The following is a 27,737-nucleotide window of genomic DNA, read 5'->3' as shown; positions in this document are numbered from 1 at the left end:
AGCAAGGTAATGCTGCTGAAGGTACTTGTTTTGAAGGTCGTGCATTAGATAACTGGGCGTGCTAGCTAGCCCTCCGATGCCTTATCTCATGGTAGCTAGAGCTTGCTAGTCTCCCTAGAGATTGTTCCTAATGAACACAATGTCACTGGTGGTCAAAAATTTTATTATTATTATTGCCTGTAAGGTCCTTCTAAATTTTTTTAAATACTTCTAGGTAATGAAGCTGCTGCTGAGGAGATCAGTATAAAAGTACTGCTTGCTCAGAAAGGCTTTGATGAAAAATGAGAGGCGAATAAAGTGGTTTTGTATTCTGTGCTGACAAATATATGCAATTGTCTGCATTAATAAGTTACACTGCGTATGGGGGAGAAAAATGCAGGATTTGAGTCTTCACTTTCCTGCCTACCCATCAGACACCTTTCAGAGGAGTACTCCTCCATGGTGACTTGTCAGTGCTAAGACCCTTAGCCGTTCTCATTTTAGTGCCACCTGGGGCAGCTATTTTTGTCGTGGGATTAGCTCCGATAGTGATTTTTCCTGTTGACTGTGTGAAACCACTTGAAGGAGAACAAATGGTGGTGGTAAAAGACAGTCTATGTCAGTGCTGATCGTGTTGAAACATAGGACGTAGTCATATGTCTCCTAGCACAGCCGATATTGTCATTATCGCAGCAGTCAAGAGGCAGGGATGGCTTGTCATTGATACGTGCACTTGACTGAAATTTCTATAGCCGTATTTCTCCAAATTAACTAAAGGAGAGGAAAAAGATTGAACAGTATCAATTAAAATCCTCAGCCAGCTTCTTTGGTAACTTGTTCTTTTTCAACAGACGACTTCATTTTTGACAAATGTATCAAATTATCTTGTAAAATCTTTACTTCAGACAGCTTGTGAAACTTCACAAAGTTAGTTACTTGATTGGCTTTTTCTGTGTGCTGTCAGACTTGTGGGTTTTGATGAAAAGTGACTGAGCAGCTCTGTCAGAAATGCATCAAGGGTTAATGTTCCAGATCTCTGTATTTTACTGGATTCGGTTATGTTTCCTGCAGTAAAAATCCCGTTAACTACTTCTTTTTCAGTTGCAGCATTTGCACTCTAAATAGTAGAGCCTGGTAGGTTTCTTGTAGGTTTGCCACACACTTAAAACTTCTCAAACTGTAAAATTCTAAAACTTGCCAAGAATAGGCCAAAGCGGGGGGAAGGTATTGGCACGAGTATACTTATTGTGGCAATAAGGTTTTAATAATCTGTTTTATTTAGTTTGATTGGTGTGTTTTTGTAGAAAGCACAGAATATAGAGAAAAGTTGTATTTCATTAAAATAATGTGTCTTTTAACTTGTCTGGTTTTCATGTTCATGTTTCTGGAAGGCACTTAGGATTGATCACCTTACAGAAGCTTTAAACTGTCTTTGTCCCTTTGGTAGGTTGTCAGTTTGGGATTTTTTTTTTTTTTTTTTCCTAGTATGTCTATTATATTTTCTATTACTATACAGTATAAGTACATAAGTAATTTTGAAGCAAGTAGGCATCCGTTTGCTTTTCAGATTTAAACTTTTAAAATCTTTTTCAGGTATCCCCAATTTTAATCCCTAATGGTTGTTTGTAAAAGAACATTTTAACCAAAGTGTTAACAATTAGTTTAGGAAGAAGGTGCGGTTGTTACAGTTGCGTGCATGAGAAATCACGGGATTGGTATTTGATGTTTCTAGTGCCTTGTAGGCTATATTCAGACAAGTGCTTCACGTGGTTTAGAGAAGAATTTGTGCCTGTGAGTGCAGTTAACAAAAATTATTAATGTAAATCCCTGTTATGCCATGTTCTGACCTCACAAATATATATTTAATGTTTTTATCAGTCTGCTACTACTTCACAGTTACATTGCACGATCCTTATGTGCTTAAAAACCAGCAAAGAATAACCAAGAAAAGGTGGTGATGATATAATGAAATACAGGCTCTTCCCTTCATTTTGGTACAGAATGAACAAGTCACTAACTGGAAGTTGAGGAATAAGTATCTTGGGTCTGTTCAGGCGCATTTTACTTTTTACAAAGGAAGAACTGACAGGTGTCTTGGGCCTGATCCTGCACTTCTCTTGTGTCTTCTTCACCAGCTTCATTGGGCCTTTTAGGATTTTAAAGATAAGTAAACGTCCCCAAGTCTCCAGATCATGTAAAACCCAGTGAAGAGACTGGATTGTTAAAATGTCTTATGATGAACTGTGCAAAAGAATGATTGAATTGATGTCTCATGAGAAGCAATTAGCATTTAAATAAGGAAAAGAATCCCAGTGTGTGATGGGTGTGGTGCTGAGATTTTTAAAGGGAGAATTGATGAAACAATTTCATCAGCAGTTGGTTAAGAAAGCTTTGTTGTTTGAGAGAAGTGCAATAGTAAGAGTTGAAAAGCATTTAACTTGGAACTAGTTTTGTTCATCTTTGTAAACAACTTGTGAAATTTAGCAGCTGCTTCATCTTCAGCTCACAGAAGAGTTACTCTGAGAGTGAACTGACTAAATCACTTAATTTGTAAGCCAGCTACCAGGATTTCTTGCTCGTTTGATTTAGATTTTTTTTTTTGGTGGATGACTAATATTTTTCTATAAAAGATTGATGCCCAATGGCTCAGTGGTTTATGAACCACCAGGGGATATGCATATTTGTCTGAAATTCACAGTAGCAGTATGGTATTGAAAGTTTTTTGTGCCCCACCAAGGTGTGTGTGCTTCCTGCCGCAGGCACCTGCCCCCGCCTGCCTGCCGGTCGCATCCTGCTGTGGGCTGCTGTGGTTCTGAGGCATAGCGGCTAAAAGCACCACTCCTGTCGGTCTGTTCTGCTGGCGTAGCTGTTTGTGCAGCTGGGTTGTGAACTGAATTGAGGAACCAAGTGGGTTGAGAAATAACCGTTGTGTTTGCTTCTCTTCCGGGGTGTACGTCATGTAACACGGTGAGCTATGCAAATACGGGAATTCACGAACTGGGGAAGGGTGGGATTTTTTTTAAATTCAGTTTAAGGAGTGGTGCAGCTGAATGTCAGACCGTACCCTGAATTTAGTACTGTTTCATCATACTTGAGCAATGATTTTTTTATTAATCTGCTATTTGAATGGTAGAAAATGGTAATGGAAGGCTGTCCCTGGCATGGAGAATGTTATTGCAGACTTATTGTTGATTTGCTTTTGAATAAAAACAATTAAAAGACATGGAAGACAGCTTAAAGTTGATTTCTCAAACCACTCGTGTAGTGGATACCTCGCATTTGTGCATAGGTAACAGGTACAGAAGAAGTTCTGCTTGGATTTAGAAGTCTCTAATCGGGTTAGGTGCTTATCTGCCATTAACAAAAATGGGAGTTAGCTGCCTAACCTGCTTAAAGATCTTTTACAAAATCCTCCTCGTACTTATATGCATCTTTAGCTGCCTAAAACTGCTGGAGAAGTTGTTCCCTTTTTCTTAAACTTGATAGGCTGGCATGAGATCTATAGCTTGTGTTTTACAAGTTTGAAGGAGGAAAATGAACTTCCCTACTTGCAACTCCACTGATTTTTCTGAACTTTAAATGAATTCTTCAGAAAGATGAAAACCCTTTTTTTCCTGTACTTGTTAATTACACTTGAAACCAAAACCAATTAAAGGTGAAAATCTTTTCATGCATTTGCATTTTAAAATGTAGGTTTTGCATTCTTAAACATTTATTTAGTTCAGTACTGTAAATTCAAAGGCAGATCTTGGAATTCAAACCTGAATATTCACAGTATTAATTTGGTTTGAATTGACTTTTGATCGACTAACCGCATAGCACCTGCAGGGAAAGATGACTTGGAATGGCTGGGAAGGTGATCATCCCAGCTGTGTATCCCATCGCGCAGCCGCTGTCTGCGAAGGCAGCATCTTGTGGAAGTCGAATTGAAAATGGATATCTGTTTACTTTTAACCCCAAAGCAGAATGGTCGTCAGGGGCAGTAACCTCATCAGCCATACCAAGTTATAGCATGCTTACTTTTGAAACATAGTTTTTAGTAGTGTGGTTTGTGTCTAACAGTCTAACACAGGCAAGAAGACAAAGCAGAGATAAAATCTTGATGGCTTGAAGTATGGTGCTTAAAGGGCGGTTTTGTTCGTTGACTAGTGAATGCTCTGTATGCACACGTAAAGGTGGTTGGGATATAGTTAAGGCAGTAGTAATTACTGGTTTTAAGATAAAGCTGGAAGAGATGCCAGGAGGAGATGAATTGTCTTTTTTGTGGAAATTATGGTTATCTGCATCTTGAATGGGTATACTATATCACCTTTTTATTTCAAATACAGCATAAAAGTAAGAAGTAAGACAGTGCCTCTCCAGCAGACTTTATCTTTTTAAATGTCCATTGCAAACCTGACTGATGCTTTCAACGTGTTACCCATTCTTCATTCTTTATTACCAGAACTAGCACTGATCCACATGCTGAAGGGAGGAAGGTAGTTCATTACCCACTTCCTTAACCTTCTGGTAGTTACAGGAAGATAACACTTGTGCAGACCGCACTGGGAGCAGCAGAAATGAGCGGGTCATGCTCGTTCAGTAGCTAACCAACTGACTTGATTCCAAAAAGTGTTAGAGAAACACAAACCCCAGGGTGCATCTTGTTACGGTTGGGGTTGCCTAAAGGCTAGCTGCTTCTGGGGCACCAGTGCTGGTGCTTGCCTGGGTGGGCCTGCCTGTGGGACCTAAGTGGATGAAGGTGGGAACGAGATCAGTAGTGTCAGGCTGCAGCCGCAATGTGCCGGTACATGAAAGCTTCAACTGATTGAAAACAGGATCTGCTGTGGTCTGGGCTGTGCGAGTCTTCCGTCTTGTCCTGCACTGTTACTGGTGTTCGTGTGGCACAGCGGCAAGCAAGTCTAGTGATGTGAGCTGGCTGAACGCTCATTGCTGCTTTTTTGCTAGGTTCTTTATTGTCCTCTTTAGCTCTCTGAACTGACTCGCCACAGTCGAACCAGTGCAAAGGTGCGATGGGACTGTGGCAGGCATGACTGAAACTGTTTTAAATGGCCATGGAACTGTACCCTCCAACTTGTAATTGATGTGAAGAATGACAATTAATTTTCTTCCAAGAAATATTCTTCTGCTGCCACTCGGTTAAACTGCTTCTCTTTATTCTTTATAATTTACTATTTGTTCAAGCTGAAGCCTCTTCAACGTTATGTAAAAAGTGAAGTTTATAAATCAGAAGCTGACAGCTCTGGGTTATTCCTAACAAATTGCACAATGTCGTAATTCTAAAGCTTGAACTGACCTTAGAATGACACATGATATTTTTTTTTTGTATACTGGATTGGGAAAAACAGGTCACTTTCACTACCACAGGCACTGGAATACTGAGGTATTTAATATTAGTTTTTATAGCAAGTTGAGATCTTACCCTCTCTGTCAGTGTGAAATCTCAATTACTAAAAAAACCCAAACCCTTTTTACTCTTGAACAAAGAAACCAAACTTTTTTATCACAAGTTGTGTTTTGTTTTGGTTTGTTTTTTTTTCCCCCCTGTACAGTAACACCTTCATAGATGTTTAGTGTGGCTGCAGGTATGTCAGTATGGAATGGTAATATTAGCACACATACTGACTTACAGGAACACTGCCGTGGTTTAAATTGCCTTATATAACTGTGGTGTACATGTGGAGCTCTGTTGCTTTTTTATCCCTGTAGAAAATCTTGACCAAACTCAGATAGTTTATACCAGTAGAAAAACTAAAATATACATTAAACCTGGGATTGAGTTTACAGAAAATTTTTTGTAAAAGAAGGCTTTTCTTGCGTATACCTTGATCTCCTATAGGAACAGTTGAAACAATTCAAACATGAACTGAACATTCTTTAAGCCAATCCAAGGATTTAATTTTAACAGGTTAAAAAAATATTTAGGCCTAACTTGCATTGGATTCAATAGGTACACAATAACTAAATATCAGTTAAACCCAGACCTTTTGTGAGAGGCACCTATAATAGCTTAAAATATAAACAGGGTTGGGATGATCCGAGTGAATTACTGGTAGATGACTTTCTAATTAAAGATAGATGAAAAAATAGATCACTCTCCAGTTGATGGTTTTGTGACTGACAGTTTGATTCAGAGTTGGAAGTGTTCAATCTGAGATAGTGGAGATCTGGTGGTATCTCGTCCATCTGTAAGTATTCTGTCAGGCAGGAATTTCACATAAACTGGTTTTAATGAAGTTAAAAAAAGTTTTTATTGTCCTGAATTACTTTGTAATGATAACTTGATGTAAACTTTGTGGGTGTTGCTGCAGTATTTCTAAGCAGCAATATAAAGTCAACAAAACTTTTGTTTCGTAGATGTTATTTTAAATAGCGTACCTTAAAAGGTGATGTTCTGGTAACTTCTCTTTCCTACTGTAGGAGCTGGAGGGAGGGAAGCACCTGGAATTAGTCAAAACGGTGACAGGAAACATAGCAGTAGTATAGCTTACTCTGAAGATTTTGGAATTCTGATATTCAGAACTTACCATTCAGCAGCAGATGAAAGGACTATTCAGTCTTAATACCACAGTCGGAAGCTGACGTCAGTAGTCTCGGGACAGCAGTCAAGCAGGCTGTTAGAGGTAGGGAGTTTTGGATTCTCATTGTGCTTTTACAAGCTTCAGTGTAGCAGGGATTTCCCCATCTTTTTGTAGCCGCTTCTGACAAGTTAACTTCTTGAGTTGCACCATAACATAACTGCTTTGAGCAATGCCTTTAAACGTTGTGCGTTATCTGATTGCTTGGAGAAGCAGGACTCTGTGGAGAATAAACCTGCTGACGTTAGGCAGTAGTAGTCTGAGAAATGTGTGTGTTTGTAGTGCTTACAGATCCCTTTGGATAGCTACAGGGTCTGTCTGCATTGCACCTAGGGGAGTTGGCTTCAATGATAATCTGATTGTCTGCTGACAAGCTTGTAGGCTGGTGTTCTTCCCTAATGGAGACCGACTCTTAATCCATGCAGTTTGGAGTCTTGGTGAGACCTGGTGATGGAGTGTGGTCAAATCTGGCTCGCACTGTAGAAGAACCTTGTTGGAACATGTTCTCTCTACTTGGTTGTGATTTGGAAGAGGTTTGAGAGGCTGCAAGTGGAGTCTTGCTTTGCTCTTTTGCTTCAGAGCTGTAGCTCATGTGGGGTGTACGATGACTGTATCGTCTGTGTGCCTTCCTTCTACAGTAATTGCGCAAGTTTTTTGGAAGCAGCTGCCTAGAATATTTGGAAGTTGTCCTGTGGATCATAGGAAACAAATGAGAGCTAACACAATAAAGCCATTTTGTGTGTATTTACATGGTGCCAGATGACAGTAGCTATCAGCTGGTGTGGGGGAAAAATATTTACCTGTTTTGTAGTTAAAATAGTAACTTCTATTCTGTAAGCCAGCAGTGGTTCTCAAAACTGGGCTGTGAGTTACAATTCTAGATTGTATTTGGAGAAAATGCCATGTATTTTGTGTACCGCTGCACTTAAAATTCTAATAAGCATAAAGTTACGTTCTCCTGCATTACTAAGATTAATATGTTGTGTAAAAACCTTCACGAGATGTTCTTATAAAATCATTTTTATTTATGAAGTAGTAAATGCAATGGTGATGTTAATTTCCACCTTAGGTGCTGTTTGAGTCTCAGGAATTCCTTAATTGCTACATCCAATCCACTGTAGGAAACATAATCCAAATAGGCTTCTTGGAATGTCACTTTCATGTTGTGGTAACTCCTATAAGAATGAATGAGAAGGGAGCTGTTCAGATATGGGCTGTTGCTTTAGTGCTTGATGAAGTCACAGTCATTTTCACCATAGTTTTTCCTTGGCCGATGGCAAAAGTTTGGGTTGTTGAAAATCGTTTGCAGGCCTCATTTTGATGATTGAAACAATGGGCCTTGTGAGTACTACATGACAACATTTTAAAGGATTTTATTCAGGCCAGTTAATTACCATTGGATTGAATAGTACATGCTCATTAGATCAGCTTGTCTGTCTTAAATATATTAACCACATTAAAGAGTTTCTGTAGGATACTGGATTAAATGCCACATAGTGAGATGTTTTCTGTGTGGGGAAGTTGCAACGGTTTATATATTTTCCTATTTTTAGCACCATTTCAGTTGGAAACTAGGGTTTTTCACCCATCTGTGTGCAGATGTGTTTATTCAGCATATTTTAGAAGCTGGGTTTAAGCTCTTTTCCCTGTGACTGCAAATGTGATGTGCCAAATGAATGGAGAACGAACGGTGCAGTTATTTCCTGGAGTCTGTAGGTAGCTCCAGTATTACTGCTGCTGCAATCTTTGTTGTAACTGGGGAAGGGCGATGTAGAACTCTCTGAAAACTGCCCATGAAGCTGCAAGGCATTATTTCAAAGCAAGAACAGGAGCATATTTGAAAACCTTTCTGTAGGCATAGGCTCTACAGTGGAGAGCTTTGTTGCTGTGCCTAGGGTACCTCCAGTGCTTGGGGTTTGGAGAGCGTTTTCTTTCATTTAAGAGGCTTCAATCTTTCTGTGCCAGTTTCAGACTTGAAAAGGTAGTGTGGAGTTTGTAACCTGTAAGATAAACCAGTGGTAGAGCTGACGAGGGCCCAAGTTTATTGTCGTAGCTACTGTAAAGCTACTTTGTGAAGCGGCTGAGTATATGGATGAGAGTTAGGTGGAGTGGAAAATGATGAGTAACAAGGAAGCGGTACATTTAAGGCAAAGGTCAAATTGAGCAGATAACCACAAAAAATGCTTGTTTCATTTGAAGACTGGCAGCTGACTAACAATCCTCTTTCACACTGGAAGTTTCAGATTGGTTTTAATATTTATGAGGATTTTATGACTTGTTTTTATCGGTCCATTTCAGAAGAGAGAGGCAGGATCCATCTGGGAAAGGAGTTATGGCGTGGATAAGATAGTAACTTTTAAAGTGTAGCACGAAACTGATTAAACTGTCTTTGATTCTGTGCAGTGTATGCTTCATTCCTGTAAATTGTAGGACGTGGTCTGGGAGTGACCAGGTTAGTTAAATGTAATACTAGGAACACTGAGGCTTCGGGTCCAGTTAATCTTTTTACCAGACAGTCAAAGTAAGTGTTGATTAGTGATAATTTTAGTGGTAAAATGTATGGGTGCTGGAAACTGAATTGAGAAGATCCAACTTCATATGGGTCACAAGACGATGATGACTTTCCTGAAAAATTAAGTATCCAAAGCTCAGCGTCACCCACCTGCCATGAGCGTCTTGGACAACCAGTTACATATGGGGATGTTTTAAATGAGAAAGCTTTCTAAGCTAATGGGAATACTCTGAGATGTGTGTGGGAAAGAGCTCTGTCTCAAATTTTGTGGTTATTTTGGAAGTTGTTCTCTCTCCTTGCTATGTTTAGCGAGACTGAGTATAGTATCTGGCTTGTGCCTTATACCAAGCCCCATCAATACATACCTCTAAAAAGTCTCTCCATAAATTCTTATTTGTGAGCTTTAAGTACTAAATGCCTTTTTTTTTTCTTTTCATTGCCATACCAAAAATGACCTAATAGAAGGTCAGGGAGACAAGGTTAGTCAGAAGTGCAAAGTAGTTCCAGAAATAAAATAACGAGGACTTTTTATCATGGCAAAGAAGGAACAGAGGACAGATAAAGGTTCATTATATAGCTGGTATGGCAAATGTACATAGAGAAAATAACTGCAATTTGGGGTTTTTTTTTGACTTTTCCGAGGTTTCCCATCTTGTGTGGTAACAGAAAATCAAGTCCTTCCAAGTTCTTGCTGTGTGAAAAATTGAGGAATTAATCACCAGTGGAATTCATAAAAGTTGAAAATATAAACACCTTCAAACAGGGATTGGACAAAGTGAGATTCAGTTCAGTAACAGTAGTTAAACATGGTTCAAATGCAGTTCCTGGCCCTCTAATACCTTACCACAGAAAACCAGGGGAGTATTACTAGAGAAATACCTCACTGTACCGATGGTTTTTTTGGGGTTGTGTGTGTTTGGTGGTTTGGGTTTGGGGTTTTTTTTGAGCAAAATGTGCTGAAGATAACTAGTGGGAAACAGAATGTGAAGTTAGATTGGCTTTTATTCAAATTCTTTATAGGTCTTCGTGCCTCAGACTGCATTTTAGGAAAATACAAGCGCATCCTTCCCCAGTCTTGCTATTTACATGAGTCTTGAAGTTCCATGCCCAAGTTGCACCGGTGTCTTTTGGTATTAAAATATTGGAAGAGTAGAATTTCTCCCAAAACTAAATAATATACTGAAAGATGGCTCAAAGCAGGTATATGCAATTAATTAAAGCTAATGTTAAAATAAAAATTAACTGCTCTGAATTTCATTGCACTTTTTGATGCTTTGTGCAGTGTGTTGTTACCTTGATAACTTTCCTCCGCCTGGAATGTTGTTTCAGACTGTCAGTGGTGTTTGAAGAACACAGAAAACATTGACTGTTACTCAGTGGTAACTACTGTGACGTGCTTCTGCAGGAGCACAATACTGATACCTGTTGAATATTTGCCAGTTCTTAAGATGTTCGTATTTACTATTGTGTAAAAGTGGACTTGTGGAAAGTTCTGAAGGGAAACAGAGGTTCAATTGTGTGTAGTTAGAAAAATAGAGAGTCCAAGTTCTTTAAAGCTGGAAATAGCACAGACTTTTTGTAACATCCTGGGGCTCTTAATCTAGAACTGCGGTGTTGCTCAATCCAGGAGTCTCTCTTGACTCACTGAACAGAACTGAGCCATTAGAAGTGAGGCATCTCACAGGAGGTTAGAGGGGCTTCATATGGCTTGTGATGTGTTTAATAATGATAATTTAAAAAATTATCTTCAGAACCGTAGCATTACTATTGCATGCACTATTGCTAGCACTGCCAGAAATTCCACTGCATGTGCAAAGGCTGTAAGGAATATCAGGCTTCAAAATGAAGTTCCATGGTGAGATCCAAGTCTGCTATAGCCCCAGTTATAGCTAGTCTCTGTAAAGAGAGAAGGAAGGGTGGTAGTATCTGTTAGATACCTGAATTACAGCTTCATTTTGCCAAATTCCTGTTTAGTTTAGTCCTGAACTAGTAGAGTGGTAAGTGTAATACCTGCAGCTCATAAGGATTACGTTATCTTTTGTCAGCCCCAGTGAGTAAATGGACTTTTAATGCTTGGGTTTGGTAGTCAAATAATGTAGACAGGTTACTCAGCCTGCTTGGAAAATACAGCATAACTCCTGTCCTCAGTAGAAGATAGAAGTATTTGCAGTTAAAGGTCACGACTTCTGCCAGACTCGAAGGACGTGGAAAAGTTAGATGTTTTACCTTGCGTCTGCACCATCTGCTCAAAGACTAGCGTTATATGACGGCTTGCACCAGGGTATAAGTATAATGTTGCCATTGCCATGATGCTAGATGGTCTATTGTTAGAGGGTGGGAGGGATTACGGATCCAGAGCCAAGGCTCGGTTCCTGATGTGCTGTCATCCCTGCTGAAGAGGGGAGATCTGTCTGCTCCCCATCTCTCTGCTATGTGCTTTCGCTGTAGCTGCTGTGGTGCTTATCTGGTGTGCATCTCTGGTCATTGTTAGTTTTCTGCTGGGTTAGTGATGTGAATGGATTTACGGAGAGGCCTGGCAGAGCACCAGAGCCAGTGCAAGGGAGGGATTGGGCCTGAGTTCTTGGAGTCAGAAAGGGAGGAGGAGAAAGTCTTCATTGAAAGGAGGGGTCAGGTGATTAGATTGGTTCAGCTGCTTGTGGATCCACAGCCTGGAACTGCTGCAAGAGGCGAGGGTTGAGGCAGGTAGCCTGGTTAAACACATTGTTGTTCTCTCATTCTGGGGTTGTGTGAGCATGCCTAGGTTTGGTTTGGTGCCTTGAAGTACAGATTTGGCCCAGTGGTGGTATTAATAAAATGTACCCCTTTATTCAGAAAGGAAATGGTGGAGCCCTCCTGCAATAACAAGTTATACCTTCTTGGGTGTTAGGTTTTAAAGAGTCACCAGCAATCTGTCTGATTGCAGAATTTATCATGGGCTTCAGTAGTTAAGAGCAAGGAAGATGACTTTTCTGTCAGTATTAAGAGACATGAGGTAACAGTTGCTTTCCTGTTTGTAGCTCCCTTCTGAAGGCTTACTCTTCAACTTCACGCTGTAGGTATGCTCTTAGTGCGTTGCAAGGGGGAGCTTGGGGTAGATATTCATCTCTCTACAGAGACTGTGTGTAGAGTGCAGCAAAAGAAACTTCAGTGTACAACAATTGGGCATCTTAGAGGGTCCACTGATTAAGAACTTATACGTCAATAACAGTCAAAAATATGATCAATATTTGGCGTATGAATGTACAGTTCTTTGGTACTGGAGTTGCTGACTAGAAACCTGGAATAAAAGCAAGTTCTACTCATTTAGGAAAGTGGTGTTCCTGAAGTTACGATACCTCAGTTAACGAGTAAGCAAGCAGTTAATCCTCTAGTGTTTTAAACACTTGGTGGGTGTTTTGTTGGATATGAGGAGAATGAAGTAAGTTAGATACAGATTTGGGCTGACTTTTCAGGAAAGAAGGTTTTTTGTTGCTTCATTGGTAAAATTGGTAGGATTGGCTGTCAAAATGTATCCATTAGCCTCCTGCTTTCATGCTTATCAATGCCCTCCTTTGTTTTGATGGTATTTCCAAAAGAGCACCTGCCTGCCTGTGTTGAAGATTTTTACTATCTATGGTAGTATCTCCAACTCTAATGAAACAGTGCCTTGCTTAAAAACTGTAGGAAAGAAAAACTACTTCATAGTTCGGGGCGAGGTCCAGCATGTGCCAAAATCTGGATGTTGAAGCAAGTTCCAAGTCTTTAGAATTCCTGTTTGGGTTGATGACAGGCTGCGTTCCGTGACTGCAAATGTAGGTGCGTTTGTTTTGACATCTTGCTCTAGAGGACTAGTCGGTGCACTGTCTGAATCCATTGTGTTTCGTTGTTTCTGAACTTCTAAATATACTGTGGGTTTTAAGCCACTTCTTTGCAACATCTCCCTTTTCCTTTGCGTTTTTGTCGCCTACAGCTAAAACTCGGTAGAGGTTTAGGCTTGTTTTTGTGCATAGCGACGTCTTAGTAGCATCAGTTTAAAAAAAAAAAGAGTTTAAAACTGTCATCACATGTTTCACATACTAATTTTGTGAAGTCATTGCAGAAAGTCAAGTGCTGTAACAGGACTAATCAGAATTCTTCTGCAGGGTCCTAACTCCAATGTGAGAACCAAACCAACCCAAACCCCCTACTAGCAACAACATCACAAATGCAGCACACACCACCCCATGCCCCCCCACTGCGATGAGAGTTGTAATACTGTGTTTTCTGCTAAATCCAGTTCACTTGATGTGAAATTGCTGAACTGACATCCTTTTATCAATTCCTGTCTTAAGGTGTAATGACTAAAGTTAATAAATATTACTTGCAAAATTGAGGATTCTATTTCAGTTTATAGAAATGGCCTTTCTGAAGTCTGATTGTTTTCTATTTGCTTTTCGTTCAGGAACCTCAATCTAATGCTATGAAGAAGTGTTTAATACAGCCTGTCTTTGTCTAGTTCAGGAAAAGGACACTTCAGCAAAGCAGTTTTAATCCCTTTTTTTACTTGGTAGCCCTTAGTGTTGGTTTGATATTCTTAATGAGTTACAGTCTTAACAAATTGGTAAAAAACCACATGTAGATAACTTTTGATTACAGAAGAGAAGAATGCTTTCATGCAAAATTGGGGGGGTGTTCGTATCTTAAAATTCTTACTTGTATTGATATTGAATGTCATTTGTTACTTATTGGTTCTCAGAAATATTAATTTTATCACCAATATTGGATGGCTTTTTTTAAAAAGGAGACTGCAAATTATGTGGAAGCATATACATGTCAGACTGGTAGCATTTACCGTGCTTTATGTGATGGAATCACTGTCATCATGCCAGACTCGTACTTTTTCTGATGAGTCTACCAAGTCTAACAGTAAATGGAGCTTTTTCTGTGTAGGATCCCTGTCTCTTTTGCTGCAGGGGATTGCAAGGCTACAAGTGAAAACCAGGAAGATTAAGGAGGATCTTGTAGTTTTTTGAGATTGTAGGTTCTTGTAGAATTTGAGTGCCTACCCAAAAGACCTAGTGATTTGAAGGATTTTGTTAAGTGATTGAAATAAAGTCTTTGGAAGTGGTGTCTCACTGTGTTCAGAACAGTCTCAGGTCAAGCACCCAGGTGAGTTACAGAGGTGTTGAATGCTCATAGCCTTGTAGCTGGGGGCTGTGACAGATGGGCTGTGTAGTGCTACATATCCTGGAAAATCAGGCTGGGGCTGAGCTCTTGAGACTCCTGTGTTTGTTAGCTCTTGCTAGGAGAGAGCTCCTCGCCTGTTGTCTCTGGACTCCTGGGATCATAGGTCAAATACCATGTCATTTGTTGTTGTACTGAGAGGTGCTGTAGAGGACAGGGTAGATAAGCACCGATATGCACGCTGAGCTGCATGGAATAACACAAAATATGGAACAACTGCTTCTGCAGCATTTTGGTGGGTACTGGAAGGGAAGTGAAGAAAAATAGCATGTAATTATTTGTTTTTAGTGGAAGCTGCTGTGGCAGTTAAGAGGAAGATAAAGTGTCTTTAAACTGTATGTGGCCAGGCAGTGCTTTTGAACAGTTCAGCTGTTTAGCTTAAATAATGGCACTGACCACAAGTATGTTTTTGTTTTTGAGGTATGGAAGAAAACTCCTTCAAAATTAGAACACCAAACTTCATAGCTGGCTGAGAACAGGATGTTAAATAAAGTAGATCTGGCCTAGTGTATACAAAGATAACTATGCAGATGGTACATGAGGTCAAATGAAGGAAGAGTAGGGATTTTTCTTTGAGTAGTCCATTGTTTCTAGGAGTGGCTTTTTGTTTAAATTCAGAAATACTACCCCCTTTGGATTTAATGAGAATTCAGGGGTCAAATTAGGAAATAAAAAAGGTTACTGATTATTTACCTGCTGCTTTCTTACTAAATTTTGTGTTTAACTTGCTGAGGAGTAAAAAGAAAGTAAGATTAGTCAAACCAAAAGAGACCAAGGGTCAGTGTAGCTCAGGTGTCCAGTGATGGCTGGCAATAAAATGAAAAGAGCAGCAGATGCAAGGGATACTTCTCAAGTGTACCTTCCTGACTGCGATTGCTCTGTGGCTTCAGAACCTCTGAGGTGCTGTTCACGGCTGGGCTTTAAAGAGTGATTACAAATCTTTTGTTTCTTTAGGTTTTTCTGGCCTTCCTTATAATCATTTATACTCCTGGCAAACGAAAGCGTCTTTGATAATGAGTTCCGTACCAGACTTAGATGTAGTCTTACTAACTTATTCATTCTGAATTATTTTATAGTCTGACTTCCCAATTTAGAGTGGCTTGTTAAATTTTGTGTAGCTTGTACATTGATAGACCCCTGGGCTAGGAAACAATTTGATAAGCACAACTTTAGAGCAGCACACTATTTCCATGTTGCTCCTTGTACTGTGCACCTTCATTCTGACAGCTGTGGAAGAAAGAGGGATTGATCCATTTTCTCTCTCAGTAAAAACTGGAGGTGGGTCACAGAATAGCTAACCTTCACTACAACAAAGAGAGGTACCTTTACTATTCCTGGTCTTACATATATGGGAAGCCTCTCCTTTTTTGATTTCTTTTCAGTTTCTCTTTCCTTCCTAGGAATAATTACACTTTCACTTTCTACTGCCATTCATTTTCTTTTCCAGTTGGAGGGGGGGAAAAAAAAAATCAATATTGACGTTCTCTTCTGTCTGCAGAGACCTGAATACCGTCAATGCAGCTGGCCAGTTTTGTCAGCCTATCTCCCAAGGCACAGCCAAGTGAAATGGACAGAAACTAATTGTATGCTTTAAAATTCAGCTCTGCCTATTATGTACTTGGAAGGTATAAGAGTGCAAGTATAAAAGCTTGAAGCTTAATTTAAAAATAACTGACCTTATCCTATAGCAATTTATTTTATACCCTTAAGCTCACCTTACTAGTGGAAAAAAAAGTTTCTCTGCCTGCCTTTGCCAAGCTGAGGGCTCAGATTCTAATTATTATACAGTCAAGTGTTTCAGGGAGACTTAAATGAGGAGCAAAGACTGATGGCTGATTTAGACGCACTATGAAATGCTATGTAAAACTCCTAAGTAGCAAATGGATATTTTACATTCTTATCAGCTTTTTGTCTACTGACGAAACCCCAAACCTCTACAAGCTGTAGGTGTGCATGTATTAGAGGTAGATTAGTTTTTGCCTCTTTTTGGGTGTAGGTAACCTCTGTTTCTAGGCTACTAACTTGCACATTCTTTGTCTGAAAGTAGTTTCCATTTTTGAGATCAAGAACTTGATAGGAAGAAGGCTAAAAATATGTCATTTTATTTTTCTCATTCCAGATATGAGAAATGAGTGTTGGACGCAGAAGATTAAAGCTGTTGGGGATTCTGATGATGGTAAACATTTTTATTTATGTGATTGTGGAAGTCTCAAAAAGTGGCAGCCAAGAGAAGAATGCAAAAGGCCGTGTTATTATACCACGCAGCAAATTCTGGAGAAAATACACTCCTCACAAAGCTTATTGGAACAAACAGCAACAGAAACTTGAACTGCTGTACAACCCTATTCTGACCTTGCTTTCCAATATGACTGTGGAAGAGAACTTAGTTTCTAACTCGAGTGTTCTCAGTTCCTGTGACCCTGACCCATGGGTACCTTCAGAGGTTAGTGACTTTGCAAACTTGCCAGACAGATTCAAAGACTTTCTGCTTTATTTGAGATGTAGAAATTATTCATTATTAATGGATCAGCCAAACAAGTGCAAACATAGACCTTTTCTGCTGCTGGCTATTAAGTCGCTTACACCGCATTTTGATAGAAGGCAAGCAATTAGGGAGTCCTGGGGCAAGGAAATAAACTCAGGGGATGTGACGGTCAAAAGGGTCTTCTTACTTGGACAGACCCCACCAGAGGATAATTTTCCTGATCTTTCAGACATGATAAAATTTGAGAGTGAAACCCACCAAGACATTCTCCTCTGGAACTACAGAGACACTTTCTTCAATTTAACTCTGAAAGAGGTGCTGTTTCTTAAGTGGGTCAGCAGCAGTTGTGCAGATGTCCAGTTTATTTTTAAGGGTGATGATGATGTTTTTGTGAATACCCATCAGATCCTGGATTACTTGAAGAGCTTATCCAAGGACAAAGCCAAAGACTTATTTATAGGTGATGTGATCAAAGATGCTGGACCTCATAGAGAAAAAAAATTGAAGTACTACATCCCAGAAAGTGTTTATGAAGGTTCGTATCCTCCATATGCAGGAGGTGGTGGGTTTCTGTACTCTGGTGATCTGGCATTAAGACTGAATAATGCATCTGACCAGGTACTCCTTTACCCTATCGATGATGTTTATACTGGAATGTGCCTTCAGAAGCTTGGGCTTGCTCCGGAAAAACACAAAGGCTTCAAAACATTTGATATCGAAGAGAAATACAGAAATAACATATGTTCCTACACAAACTTAATGTTAGTACATAGTAGAAAACCTCAAGAAATGATTAAGATTTGGACACGCTTGCAAGATCCACACTTAAATTGTTAAAGCAATGTGCATAAGTGTCTTAAGTCCAAATAACTTTCCAGGTTTGGGTCTGAGTTTCTTGGTGGACCATCGAAGCTCTGTTTAATAGTTGAATTTTCTCTGGAAGCTTTTTCCTGTACTTTTGAAAACGAGAATAATACTAAAATTTGAGGGGATGGCTTGAAGACTTGGTCCTGACTTTTCCACTGTCCCTAGTGGTCATTATGTTTCAATATTTGTCTTAAATTAATTTTTAAAAGGACTTCAAGGATGTAACTAGCTGTCAGTGACTGGTTAGCTGTATTGGAAACAGGGATTGCCTACTACAATGCATCTTTCATTACTTGTGATGGTGGAAGATAATTATTTCCTTGAGTGGTGTATGTGTGTGGGTGTGTGGAAACCACTGTAAATTGAAAATTCACAAATTGGAGGAATGTAGTTTTAATTTAAGTATGGAACACTCTTACGAGACTTTATTGAATTTTTTTAATTTATAGTTTTCAGTCTTTTTGCACCCTGGAACAGTATTTTCTCCTTTACTTACGATCTTTTGTGCAAAGTGTGCCTGTGTCTGAAGGACTTACCTTTTTATTAGATTTTGCTTTTTTGTAAAAGTATGATACTGTTTGAAATGCCCCATAAAAGAGCTGAATATATAAGGAAAAGGAAGAACAGATTTTGTTTGGGGCTGGGCAGTAGATACCGTTTGGTCTGCCCCCTGCACCAAGCTTACACGAGGTCAAGCTGACTTATTGCTCGTGTTCTTTGTGTGAAAAGCTACTCTGGTCAGTCCTAGTTTTCTGTTCCGGCACTAAATGTGAGCAGGTAGCTTGATTTGATGCAGATGACTGAAGTTGCACATTGCTTATGAGAGCATGGTTTGGATCTCCTGTAAAGCAGTAGCAAATCTAGAATTGTGCAGATCCTGAGTTTCGAATTTTGGAACAAACTTTGAAGTTGCATGATGTCTCATGTAGAGTTAAACATGTTCTCAAAACTCAGATCTTCTTCTGTATTTCCACATCTTGCTTATAAGAGTTATTCTAAATAGTGGTTGCTTCCTTTGTATATGTAGAAGTGCCTGTCTATTTATTGTTCAGATTGAAGACCAAAACATTTTCTTAAATATATTTTGTGTAACATTTTATTTGTATAGTGTTGTCACTCAGATATTTAAATAGAGCATGATATTTTAAATCTGTGAGATGTGTAACATGTTAAATAAAGCTAATTGTTATTTTTGAATTTGAAAAATAAAATGTGATTTAAATATTTTTTGTAATGCTTCATTTGAGATGTAATGACTTAGCAGTTGCACTCTACTGCGTGGCATTCGGTAACAAGACATTTTGGAAGTTAAGAAGGAAAAGGCTTTATTTGGCAACTTTCTCTAATGCTTATGTAGCAGACTATTGAGAAAATGTTGTTGCAATTGTGCATGGATTTGTTAAACCCTGTAATAGATGGACAACTCTGGCAAAAGCAAGGGAACATTAAGTGCCCTAGGAAAAACAGTATGTACAGAAATAATTGCCTGTACAATAACACTGCTTGTACAATTGAAAGGAGTCAAGGAATGGGTTGAACGGCTGGTGCTTTAGTTTTTGTTTGAAATAACTTGGCAGCTACAATTCTTTTGGCTTCTTTACCTGCTTTCTTGTTCCTTCATTTACCTTGACGAACAAATGTGCTGCTTTTTTTGTTTGGGGAGAGGCGAGGTGGTCTGGTCTTCCGCCTTTGTGTTCTGTAGATGTTCACGTTGACCCCAGGGTAGATAGATTAAAGACAGGCTGTGCTCTGGTGTTGTGCCATGAGGTTTGGCCCCTGTGCCTTCTCATTCCTCATGAGAAATCACACCTCTCTGAAGGGGCTGCAGGCTTTACTGTACATGTGTTACTTCCTACTCTCTTCTTCCTAGCCATGCTAAGCACCCTGTTTCTTTCTAAATATTAGTGGGATTTTTGTCAAGAGTTTGGGTGAAAGCAAAAGAAAAGAAGTTACACTGATGATGAGGAATGCAAGTAGGGATGTGGTGTTCAGAGCCTCTGTGGACTAGAGAGAGGGGGAAAGGAGGGTACTGTGAGTGAGCAGAGACACGAGGCAGGGAGAGAGGCAGAGGAGAGGCGAGTGAGCACCAAATGTGGTGATGAGTTCCAGGGAAGGATCAAACACAAACAAGAGCGGGCTGCAGAAACAAAGGGACAGGAAAAGAGCCCAAGAACTAAATCATGCAAGTAAGATAGGGTGGAGTGCAGATGTGATACTAACCTGTTAGTGAAATGGGTGGGATAGGTGGAGTGCCAGCATTAATTATTTACTTTATACCCTTCCTGTAACCATGAGATTAAAACCAGGCCTCTTGTGTAGGACACGGCTGAGAATAAGGAAGAACAGGCTGAGTGGTACTTGCCAAAGAGAGAAGGCGGTAGATGCTTTCTCACAGCATTTGAAGGGACTAGGGAAAGGAAGGAGGGGAGAGGAAAAGGGTGAGCGGCTGGCCCCAGGGGGCTAACTAGGTAAAGGGCACTGGAGAAGAAATTGGATGGACTAGTTTGGTTTACGCTGGGTGTGAAGCACCAGTGACGGTACTGTCTGGTTGGGTCTCTGATTGACGCCCATGGAGAAAGAGTTGTCTGACAAAGGATTGGGAGTGTGTGGAGTAACAAGTAAGTGAAAGAACAGAGATAAGGAAATGGAATGCAACCAAAAGAAACAACCTGTGGTGGGAATGGGATTTGGGGACGGTTGGGAAACAGAAGATGGAAAGTCTTTGGACAGCAGATACAGTATTAGGTGGTTGTGTCTGGGTTGGTTGGTTGTGTGTTGTTTTATGGGTTGGTTGGGTTTTGGGGTGGGTTTTTTTGGTTGCAGGCTCATGGTTTTTGGAGCATTGATTGAATACTAGGTACTTTAAATGAAAAGTGAAAGTAACATAATTAAATCAGGAATACTTTTTTTATATGGACTGTTTTCCTATGAAGTAAACAGAGTTGAGGACACAATGAGCAAAAACTGGTAACTACTTTGAAATAAATACATGAATGACACTTTGGAATTACTTAGTGAAAAATGATCTGAGAAATAGAGGGAGCTAAAGATGGATTATTTTCTTAAATTTAAGGGAGAGGAAAGAGTACTAAGATGAAAGCATGAGAAAATTTGACTACAGTAGGAATAATGGAATTTGAAAACTGAAATAAGAGGTGTTTAGATGAGACGGCAGAAAGTGGATGCAGTTTTGGTTTTGGTTTTTTTTTTTCTCCCTTCCCTGAATACAGCAGGGAAAATGAAGGGCTGCTGCGATTAAATGACATTACATCAGGGTAAGCCATTAGAATGATTAGCTTGTTTGCATAAAGGCTCAGGCCTTTGCTTCTAAATCCAGTTGGGAGGAGGGAATACAGGCCTTTGAATAAGGAAGGTAAATGAGCTATAATTAATGCACAAATTATAATGTTTATCTTCTAAAGGACGTGTTTTTTTCTAAATAAAAATTTTCTGCTGATCAGTTACTTGGACTGTATGCACTTAACACTTGGATCCCTTCCCTCCCTACTCAGTTTTATTTTGTTACATAGGCTTGAGTGAAATGTAGCACTTGACAGGACTAGTGATAAGAGAATTCCTGACAATCCTTTCTGCTTTTCAGTGTTGGAAGCACTGAAAGCCAAACTTCAAAAGAGTTTTGGCCGGAGAATGCAAGAAAGATACAGACTAGAATTTAGCAAAACGTCTGCATAAGGTTTGCAATTCAGCAAGAATCCACATGCAGGTAATTCTTAATTTGGGGCTTTGTGATGTGGTAATGAGCAACCTAGCTCTTATCTGGTGCTGCTGTTGTGCTGATCTAGCTTACAGTAAGCAGTTTACTCCCTGAAATCTGGCCTCCTTTCCCTTCCGGCTTATTACACCTCATAACGCTTAAGATTCCCACTGTAGTTGTGTTTGCCTGAGGGCACCGATCCAAGTGAGTTCACGTCTACACTGAACTCTTTCCTTCTCATGGAATAGTCGTGATACCCACTTAGCAAGCGAATAGGGCAGGGAGAGCTGCTTAATGGATCCCTTTTACATGGAGGTGGTCTGAAAGAAGGAATGTCAGCCGACTTGAGCACAAAACAGCACTCTTCAAATTCTCTATAGCCTCTTCCTCTGGCTTTTAAAAGCTGTTGCCCTGCTCCTTGCTGGATGAAGATGAGAGCAAGAGTAGGAGTGAGAACTTGGTAAAGCAAACACTGTTCTGGAAGCCAGGTCATGTCCAACAAGCCCCATGCTATGCGGAGAGACATCTGCTAGTGGTTTTCACAAGAAAGAAGGCTGAATAAAGACAGGGTTGGAAAGAGCCAGTCTTGATCTTAACCTCTCAAGAACTTTTTGATGTCTTGTTTTCCTGTAGCTCCACATTGTATTACAAACTGTATGCTGAGAGATTTAAGCAAATTTTCTAAATGTCAGGGGTGATGAAATACTGAGCAGGTCAGTTTTTATTTTCTTTTGTTGTCTTCAGATCAGGTCTTTGGTTGTTAATCACAGTTTATAATGTTTGTATTGGCCCAGCCTGCTCAAAGTGGTGTTTGAACAACTCTGGCTAGACTCTGCTAAGGGATAGCTGAACACCACCTCAAGAGTTTGCATGCCAGCCTTTTCAAAAGATTTACTGTCTGTTTTCATCTGTCAGTGAGAACATTTGTACCCTGTCTAACATCTGACTGAACAAGGTGAGTTGGACATAAGCTGGTCTTGGTCTGTCAGCCTTCACTTCAGGGTTGGTTAACATTTATGTAAGTATGAAATAAATTTGTGTGATCTCAAATTTTGCTCCATTTTCCACATTTGTGTGTTACTGCAGTTACTTTTTTTTTTTAAATTGCCCTTCAGCCTAAGGACTTCAGATGATGAATTACGTGCTCAGAACTCAGCACCCTTCCCTGCTGCCGGGGCTGGGGCACTTGGCAGCATGCAGCATCTTTACTCTCTGAAGAACTGCGGAGGGAGGCCGCAAAACTTGCCCATGTAAGTTTATAGCACAAATTTTCTGTTCAGGTCGGCAGGCACATGTCTGGTATGCGGTACGATCGCAGAGGCCTGGCAAGTGTTGCTCGGTTCTGACCACAGGTGAATTGGAATGTCAGTTTTGTGGTGACTCAAAGGGAATGCCTTCAGCCCCAAAGGACAACAAAGAGATGGGACCCCTGCTTTTGGGATCTCTTCTGTTGCTGTTGGTTGAGTTCTGTAAAGTTACTGCTTTTACCGTGCTTTCTTCTGAGGGAGGTTTCCTATGAATACATACTGAATTTCCTGTCAAAGATTTATCAAGATAGAAATTTGCACAATCTCAAATTTTATAGAGAAAAAATTCCAAATCAGTCCTCTAATTTCTAGGCTTCTTGACTTTATCTCTGCTTGTTCAGCTAGTGACCTGTATCATTGCCAGTCTTTGCTGCGAAGCTCCCCATCTAAATGTATCTGTCTGTCTTGCCTTGTTGTCGTCATGTCTTTGTCCCCTCTATTCCGTGTCATCTCAGCTGTTGGTGGAGACAAAGTGCTTCCTTCTCCAGGAAACCCCAAGGTTTACTGAGAAATGGGTTTTGACTCCCTCAGACAGAGTGGTCTTAAGGTACTTGATGATTTTGTGGCTTCGTGTTTTGTGTCATTTTTGCCCTCTTCCTCCATGCCTGTGGCTAATTTTTGACTGGATTCTGCTTTTTGCTGTTTCTGCTCTGCGAGGGTTTTGTACGCGATTCATTCATTTGTGTTTCCTTGTGTAGCTGAAATGTCATCTGTTTTTTCCCCACTACTCCTACCGCTGCCACTGATACTCCTCCTCCTCCAGAAAAGTCAATTATCTCGTGACAGTCTGAATTTTTTCTTTTTTGGGGCAACCACATATGCGTTACGCTGGCAGACCAGCAAGAATCCATGTGTGCTGAGTACTTGAAAGCCCTCCACAGAACCTGCGACTTCCTTTTAGGAACACAAACCTTTCATTTGTACAATAAATTGGAGTTGTAACTTCAGAAAACAATATAATCCTTCAAGGCGCGTCTTTCCTGTTTTCTTACCTGTAGGATCACTCCGTTTCTTAATGTTCTGTTACATTTTGTGCTCTTATTTTCCTGGTAGCCTGTAACATTAGATTGTTAGCTGTTGTGAGAGAGCTGGAAATAGTGGTGGGATTTATGTTTGGTCTATGTGACTACTCAGCCAGGTAGGGTGGCTAGCATCTGTCCACTCTTTACAGAAATCGAACCTGAAAGCTCACCTTGTGAGTAGAGGTGAGATTAAAAATACTCCATTTTAGACCAAAATTTTACTGATATTTGAAATATTCTTCAATAACATTATTGAAGAAAATAGAAGCATGTTTCTGTACCTAGGGACCCTTTCTGTTTTCCAAAATCTGCATCATGGTTTGCATTTCTTCTTGTCCCATATGCAAGCATACACAAATATTAAAAAAAAAAAAAAAAAGAGGGGAGGACAAAGGCAAAAATCCCCACGACAGGCGTTGCAGAAGCTTTCAGGTAAGCAACAGTCAGGATAGGAAATAATAGACTAAACTGAAGGAACAAAAGACCGCTCGCTGAGACTGATTCCTTGTTACGCACAGTGTGAAGTGAGGGGGTTTGGGGTTTTTTTGAAGATATAAAACCAAAGGAATCTGTCTGCTTTCCTTTCTCTTCAATCCTTCTGGTACGCGAGGAAACAGACTTCTGCTTTGGATGCAGGTTTGGCAGCTGCCCAAGAGACCCGAGAGAAAATGTCATCATCTTGTTAGTTGTTGACCACTTTGCTTATGCAAAAATGAATTCCAGAGAGGCCAGTGAGTTATTCTGTTTTTCTTAAATCTATCCTATGTGGTTTTTGATACAATCCTATGTGCTCAGCAAAAATGTTAATGATGTTTAGATGAAGATAATGATGAATATCACTATCAAAAAAGTTGATGCATAAACCATCCTCTGTGATACCTAGAAATTGAATGAGTTTCAAGAGAGGCAAGCTACACAACCTAGCTTTGTACCTTTCGGATTTCAGAGGGGTTCCCCATTGGAACTAGTCTGAGAATTTATTCTTGTTATTAGAGCTGTCACCCGTTCTCTGTATAAATAACCTGGATTGTTCTAACTTACACTCGAGCAGGAGCTGTACTGGGACAAACCGAGGCTAGATTGGTCCTTCAGGCCCCTCAGAGGAAGCACAAAATGCTTCTGGTAGCTTGGGCGAGCCTTTAATCATGATTAGAAGTTGCTTTTAGACCACAGTGGTTAGTGACAAACAACAAAAATATCTTCCAGGAATTTGTCTGTCTGGTTTTGTTTTTTTTTTCTTTTTTAACTTCACTGCATGTTCTGGCAAAGAGCTCTGCAACATAATTATATGTGCTGTATGAAAATTCGGTATCTGGCACTCCAATTTTTTTTTTCTTTTTTAACTTCACTGCATGTTCTGGCAAAGAGCTCTGCAACATAATTATGTGCTGTATGAAAATTCAGTATCTGGCACTCCAAGAATGAGAAAATCATTAGTCAACTGTCTCTTCCCTCCCTCGCAATTTGGAGTGGACACAAGTACTAACCCCCCCTTCCTTACCAAAGCCAGTAATCTCTGCCTAAAAGCGCGAAGAATTGACTTGTGCAGTAGCAATTTGCTTTTGAGCAAAACACCGTGTTGTGCCAGACCTGCAGCAACAGTGTGAGAACTAGTACGTATGGATGGTATACTATCCCTGTTCTCCTGCATCTCCTGTGCCTACGCGGTAGAAGCCTGCAGTGCTACTGGAGCACTCTGGGCATGGAGGAAAACGTGTGTCGAGGGAGGTGTTGCCCCCTGAGAATCCATACAGCACATGGATTCATCATGAAGGGTATCTGTATTTTGCTGTCTGTCTAGATCTGTTTGGAATGGACCGTCCCCAGTGGGTGTTGGTGGTACAGCTGTCAGTATAACTGGCAAAATTGGAAGTTTTATGGGTGGTCGGTTGTCGGTTGCATGATGCATCGAGCACAGCTTTTTTAACTCCATGAAGTATACCTTCATGTGATACATATCAGCAGTTCTTATTCGATGCTGATTATCTATTTATTCTCCTCTAGCTTCCTGATTTTTTAATTCCTGTCTCCTCTTCTTCACAGGAGAGCAATTTAAATCGTTTTAGCTACAAGGGAAAGAATACTAAGTGTGAGAAAATTGGGTTTGGAGGTGCTGGAAAGCGAATGCCACAGTAGGGGCATTATGGTGCTGTTGTCTTTGGACCTCTAATTGAAGCATCTCAAACTTTCTCAAAGTTTTAATGTTTGATGTAACTTTGGAATTTATTTCCTGCTGTTTGCTACAGCAACATTACATTTGTGTATGCCACAATTTGTCGTATTTTCCAGCTCCCTTGTGTGTTGCCTGAGCCGTACTGTGTGATGGCGTTGCAGCTGCCTGCTAGAAAGTTTCCCTGCTGAAGGAGAAGTGAAATACGTGCCTGTGTCTTGGGAGGAGGAACTGGCATGGACCTAGCGGAGTAATTCTCAGGTGATGCCTGGTCCTTTATTCCGCTTTCCAGGCAGTTCCAGCACACATGAGGGTCCTCTCATGCGTGCACGTGCTTTTCCCCTACTCTGGGTGTGTTTTAGGGCAGGAGAGAACATGGACCTCCTGGTTCTGCTCTCAGTTGGTTAGGAGTGTAATATCCTTTCCCCTAGTTTATTTCTGCTTGTTCTCAGGTGGTCTGTTTTGGATTTTTCCCTGTTTTGGGATGTTTGTTGTACGTAGCTGGTGTTTAATGCTGGAGAGATCTGAATCATTCACTTGGGGTGATTAATACTGACCTAATTACATGGATGAGTTTTGCACTGAAATTTTTAATGGTACTTAATAATTAGAAGAGTTCTTCATTCCCCACCTCTGTGATTCACTCCTTTGCCTTTCGTGCCTCCAAAGAACGAGGCCACTTGATGAAATGAATTCCCTGTTTATTTTGTGTTGGGTAACTCTCCGAGTCCCCGTGCCTCCTGCCTGAAGAAGGGCCGGGAAGGGAAGTTGCTGCAGTTTAACCTGACCACAGAGAAAGCTGTGGTTGAATTCAGCAACACTACGTTGTCCCTCATCTAAACCAGGAGAGGACATCAATGAACTTTGATCTCTGTAGGAGATTGCAGAGGTCAAACGGGGATGGGGACACTTGCAGACTGCAGATTTGTCCCTGGCTTAAGGAAATCCTTAAGCCGCATTCGCTAAATGGGAAGTACGCTAGGGAAGATACGTCTTTATATGCCATCCTATTTACATCCATCCCCAAAGTGTCTGTCTAGAGAGGAGGCTCCTACGTAACCTGGTAGAGTTATCCTTTACCTTCTTAACTGATGAGTGTGCAGGGTTGTGCCCTAAAGCACTGCAGGAAATAGGAGAAGCCCAAATGATAGACATCACCTCTCCCAGTTTCACCAGGCAAGGGGAAAAAAAAAGCATTAGAGGCCAGCATGATGTCAGACCTACATCATGCCTGTCATAAAAGCAGTTGCACACTTCCACCGACAATCCAGCCGGGCAGGAACGGTGCTGCGCCCAGTCCCGTGTGGATCAGATGAAGCGGTAAATGATGGACTTCACCCACCGCGCTCCTCTTGCCGGCTGAGGCTTGCTGAAGACTTCCCGCGCTCTGCTGCGGAGGAGAGGGGGAAGGAGGGTGTATAAACAAAGATGAAAAGGCTTGGCGTGGGAGTGTTTTTGTAAACGGAGGGCCTGCAGTATGCTGAGGGGCAGCCAGGGTCATCGGAGCTGGAAGGATTTCACCATCAGCGGCAAACTGGGAGCTGCAGGCAGGAACCTTGGCCCGCTCCTGCGTCCCAGGGAAAACCTGATGAAAAGCCTGGTGGAAAACTGAGGCACAGAAATATTTGAGTGGCTTTTTCCCCCCCCCCGGGTCTGTATCTCTTCCATGGTTTCAAGTGAAGCACAGTGGTTTCAAAAACACTGTGGATAGCTTATTTCTAGGTACAATGTATGTTTACACCTTGCATGTCTCTAGGGGCTAAACAACTGATGGAGTACCCCTGTGGCTGTAGTTCTGTGAGGGTGAGGAGATAAACACGGTGCTTTAGGGCTGATGTTATTGTTTCTATCCGCAGAAAGGAGATCTGTGAAACGAAAGGGCCCAAATTGGGCAAAAGAA

General features: G+C 40.6%; 1 protein-coding gene across 1 annotated transcript; it reads left to right on the top strand.

Moving 5' to 3' along the window:
- The first annotated feature begins 16,315 nt into the window (after positions 1–16,315).
- Positions 16,316–18,847, top strand: B3GNT2 (UDP-GlcNAc:betaGal beta-1,3-N-acetylglucosaminyltransferase 2). The gene has a single exon (XM_009702505.1). The coding sequence runs from the start codon at positions 16,400–16,402 to the stop codon at positions 17,591–17,593; it is 1,194 nt and encodes a 397-aa protein (XP_009700807.1). The 5' UTR covers positions 16,316–16,399; the 3' UTR covers positions 17,594–18,847.
- Positions 18,848–27,737: the final 8,890 nt, after the last annotated feature.

This window comes from Cariama cristata, unplaced genomic scaffold, assembly GCF_000690535.1.
Source record: "Cariama cristata isolate BGI_N322 unplaced genomic scaffold, ASM69053v1 scaffold14466, whole genome shotgun sequence".
In the NCBI taxonomy this organism is placed as follows: Eukaryota; Metazoa; Chordata; class Aves; order Cariamiformes; family Cariamidae; genus Cariama; species Cariama cristata.
The sequence above is the reverse complement of the archived record's forward strand: the minus strand, read 5'-3'. Positions and strand labels throughout refer to the sequence as shown.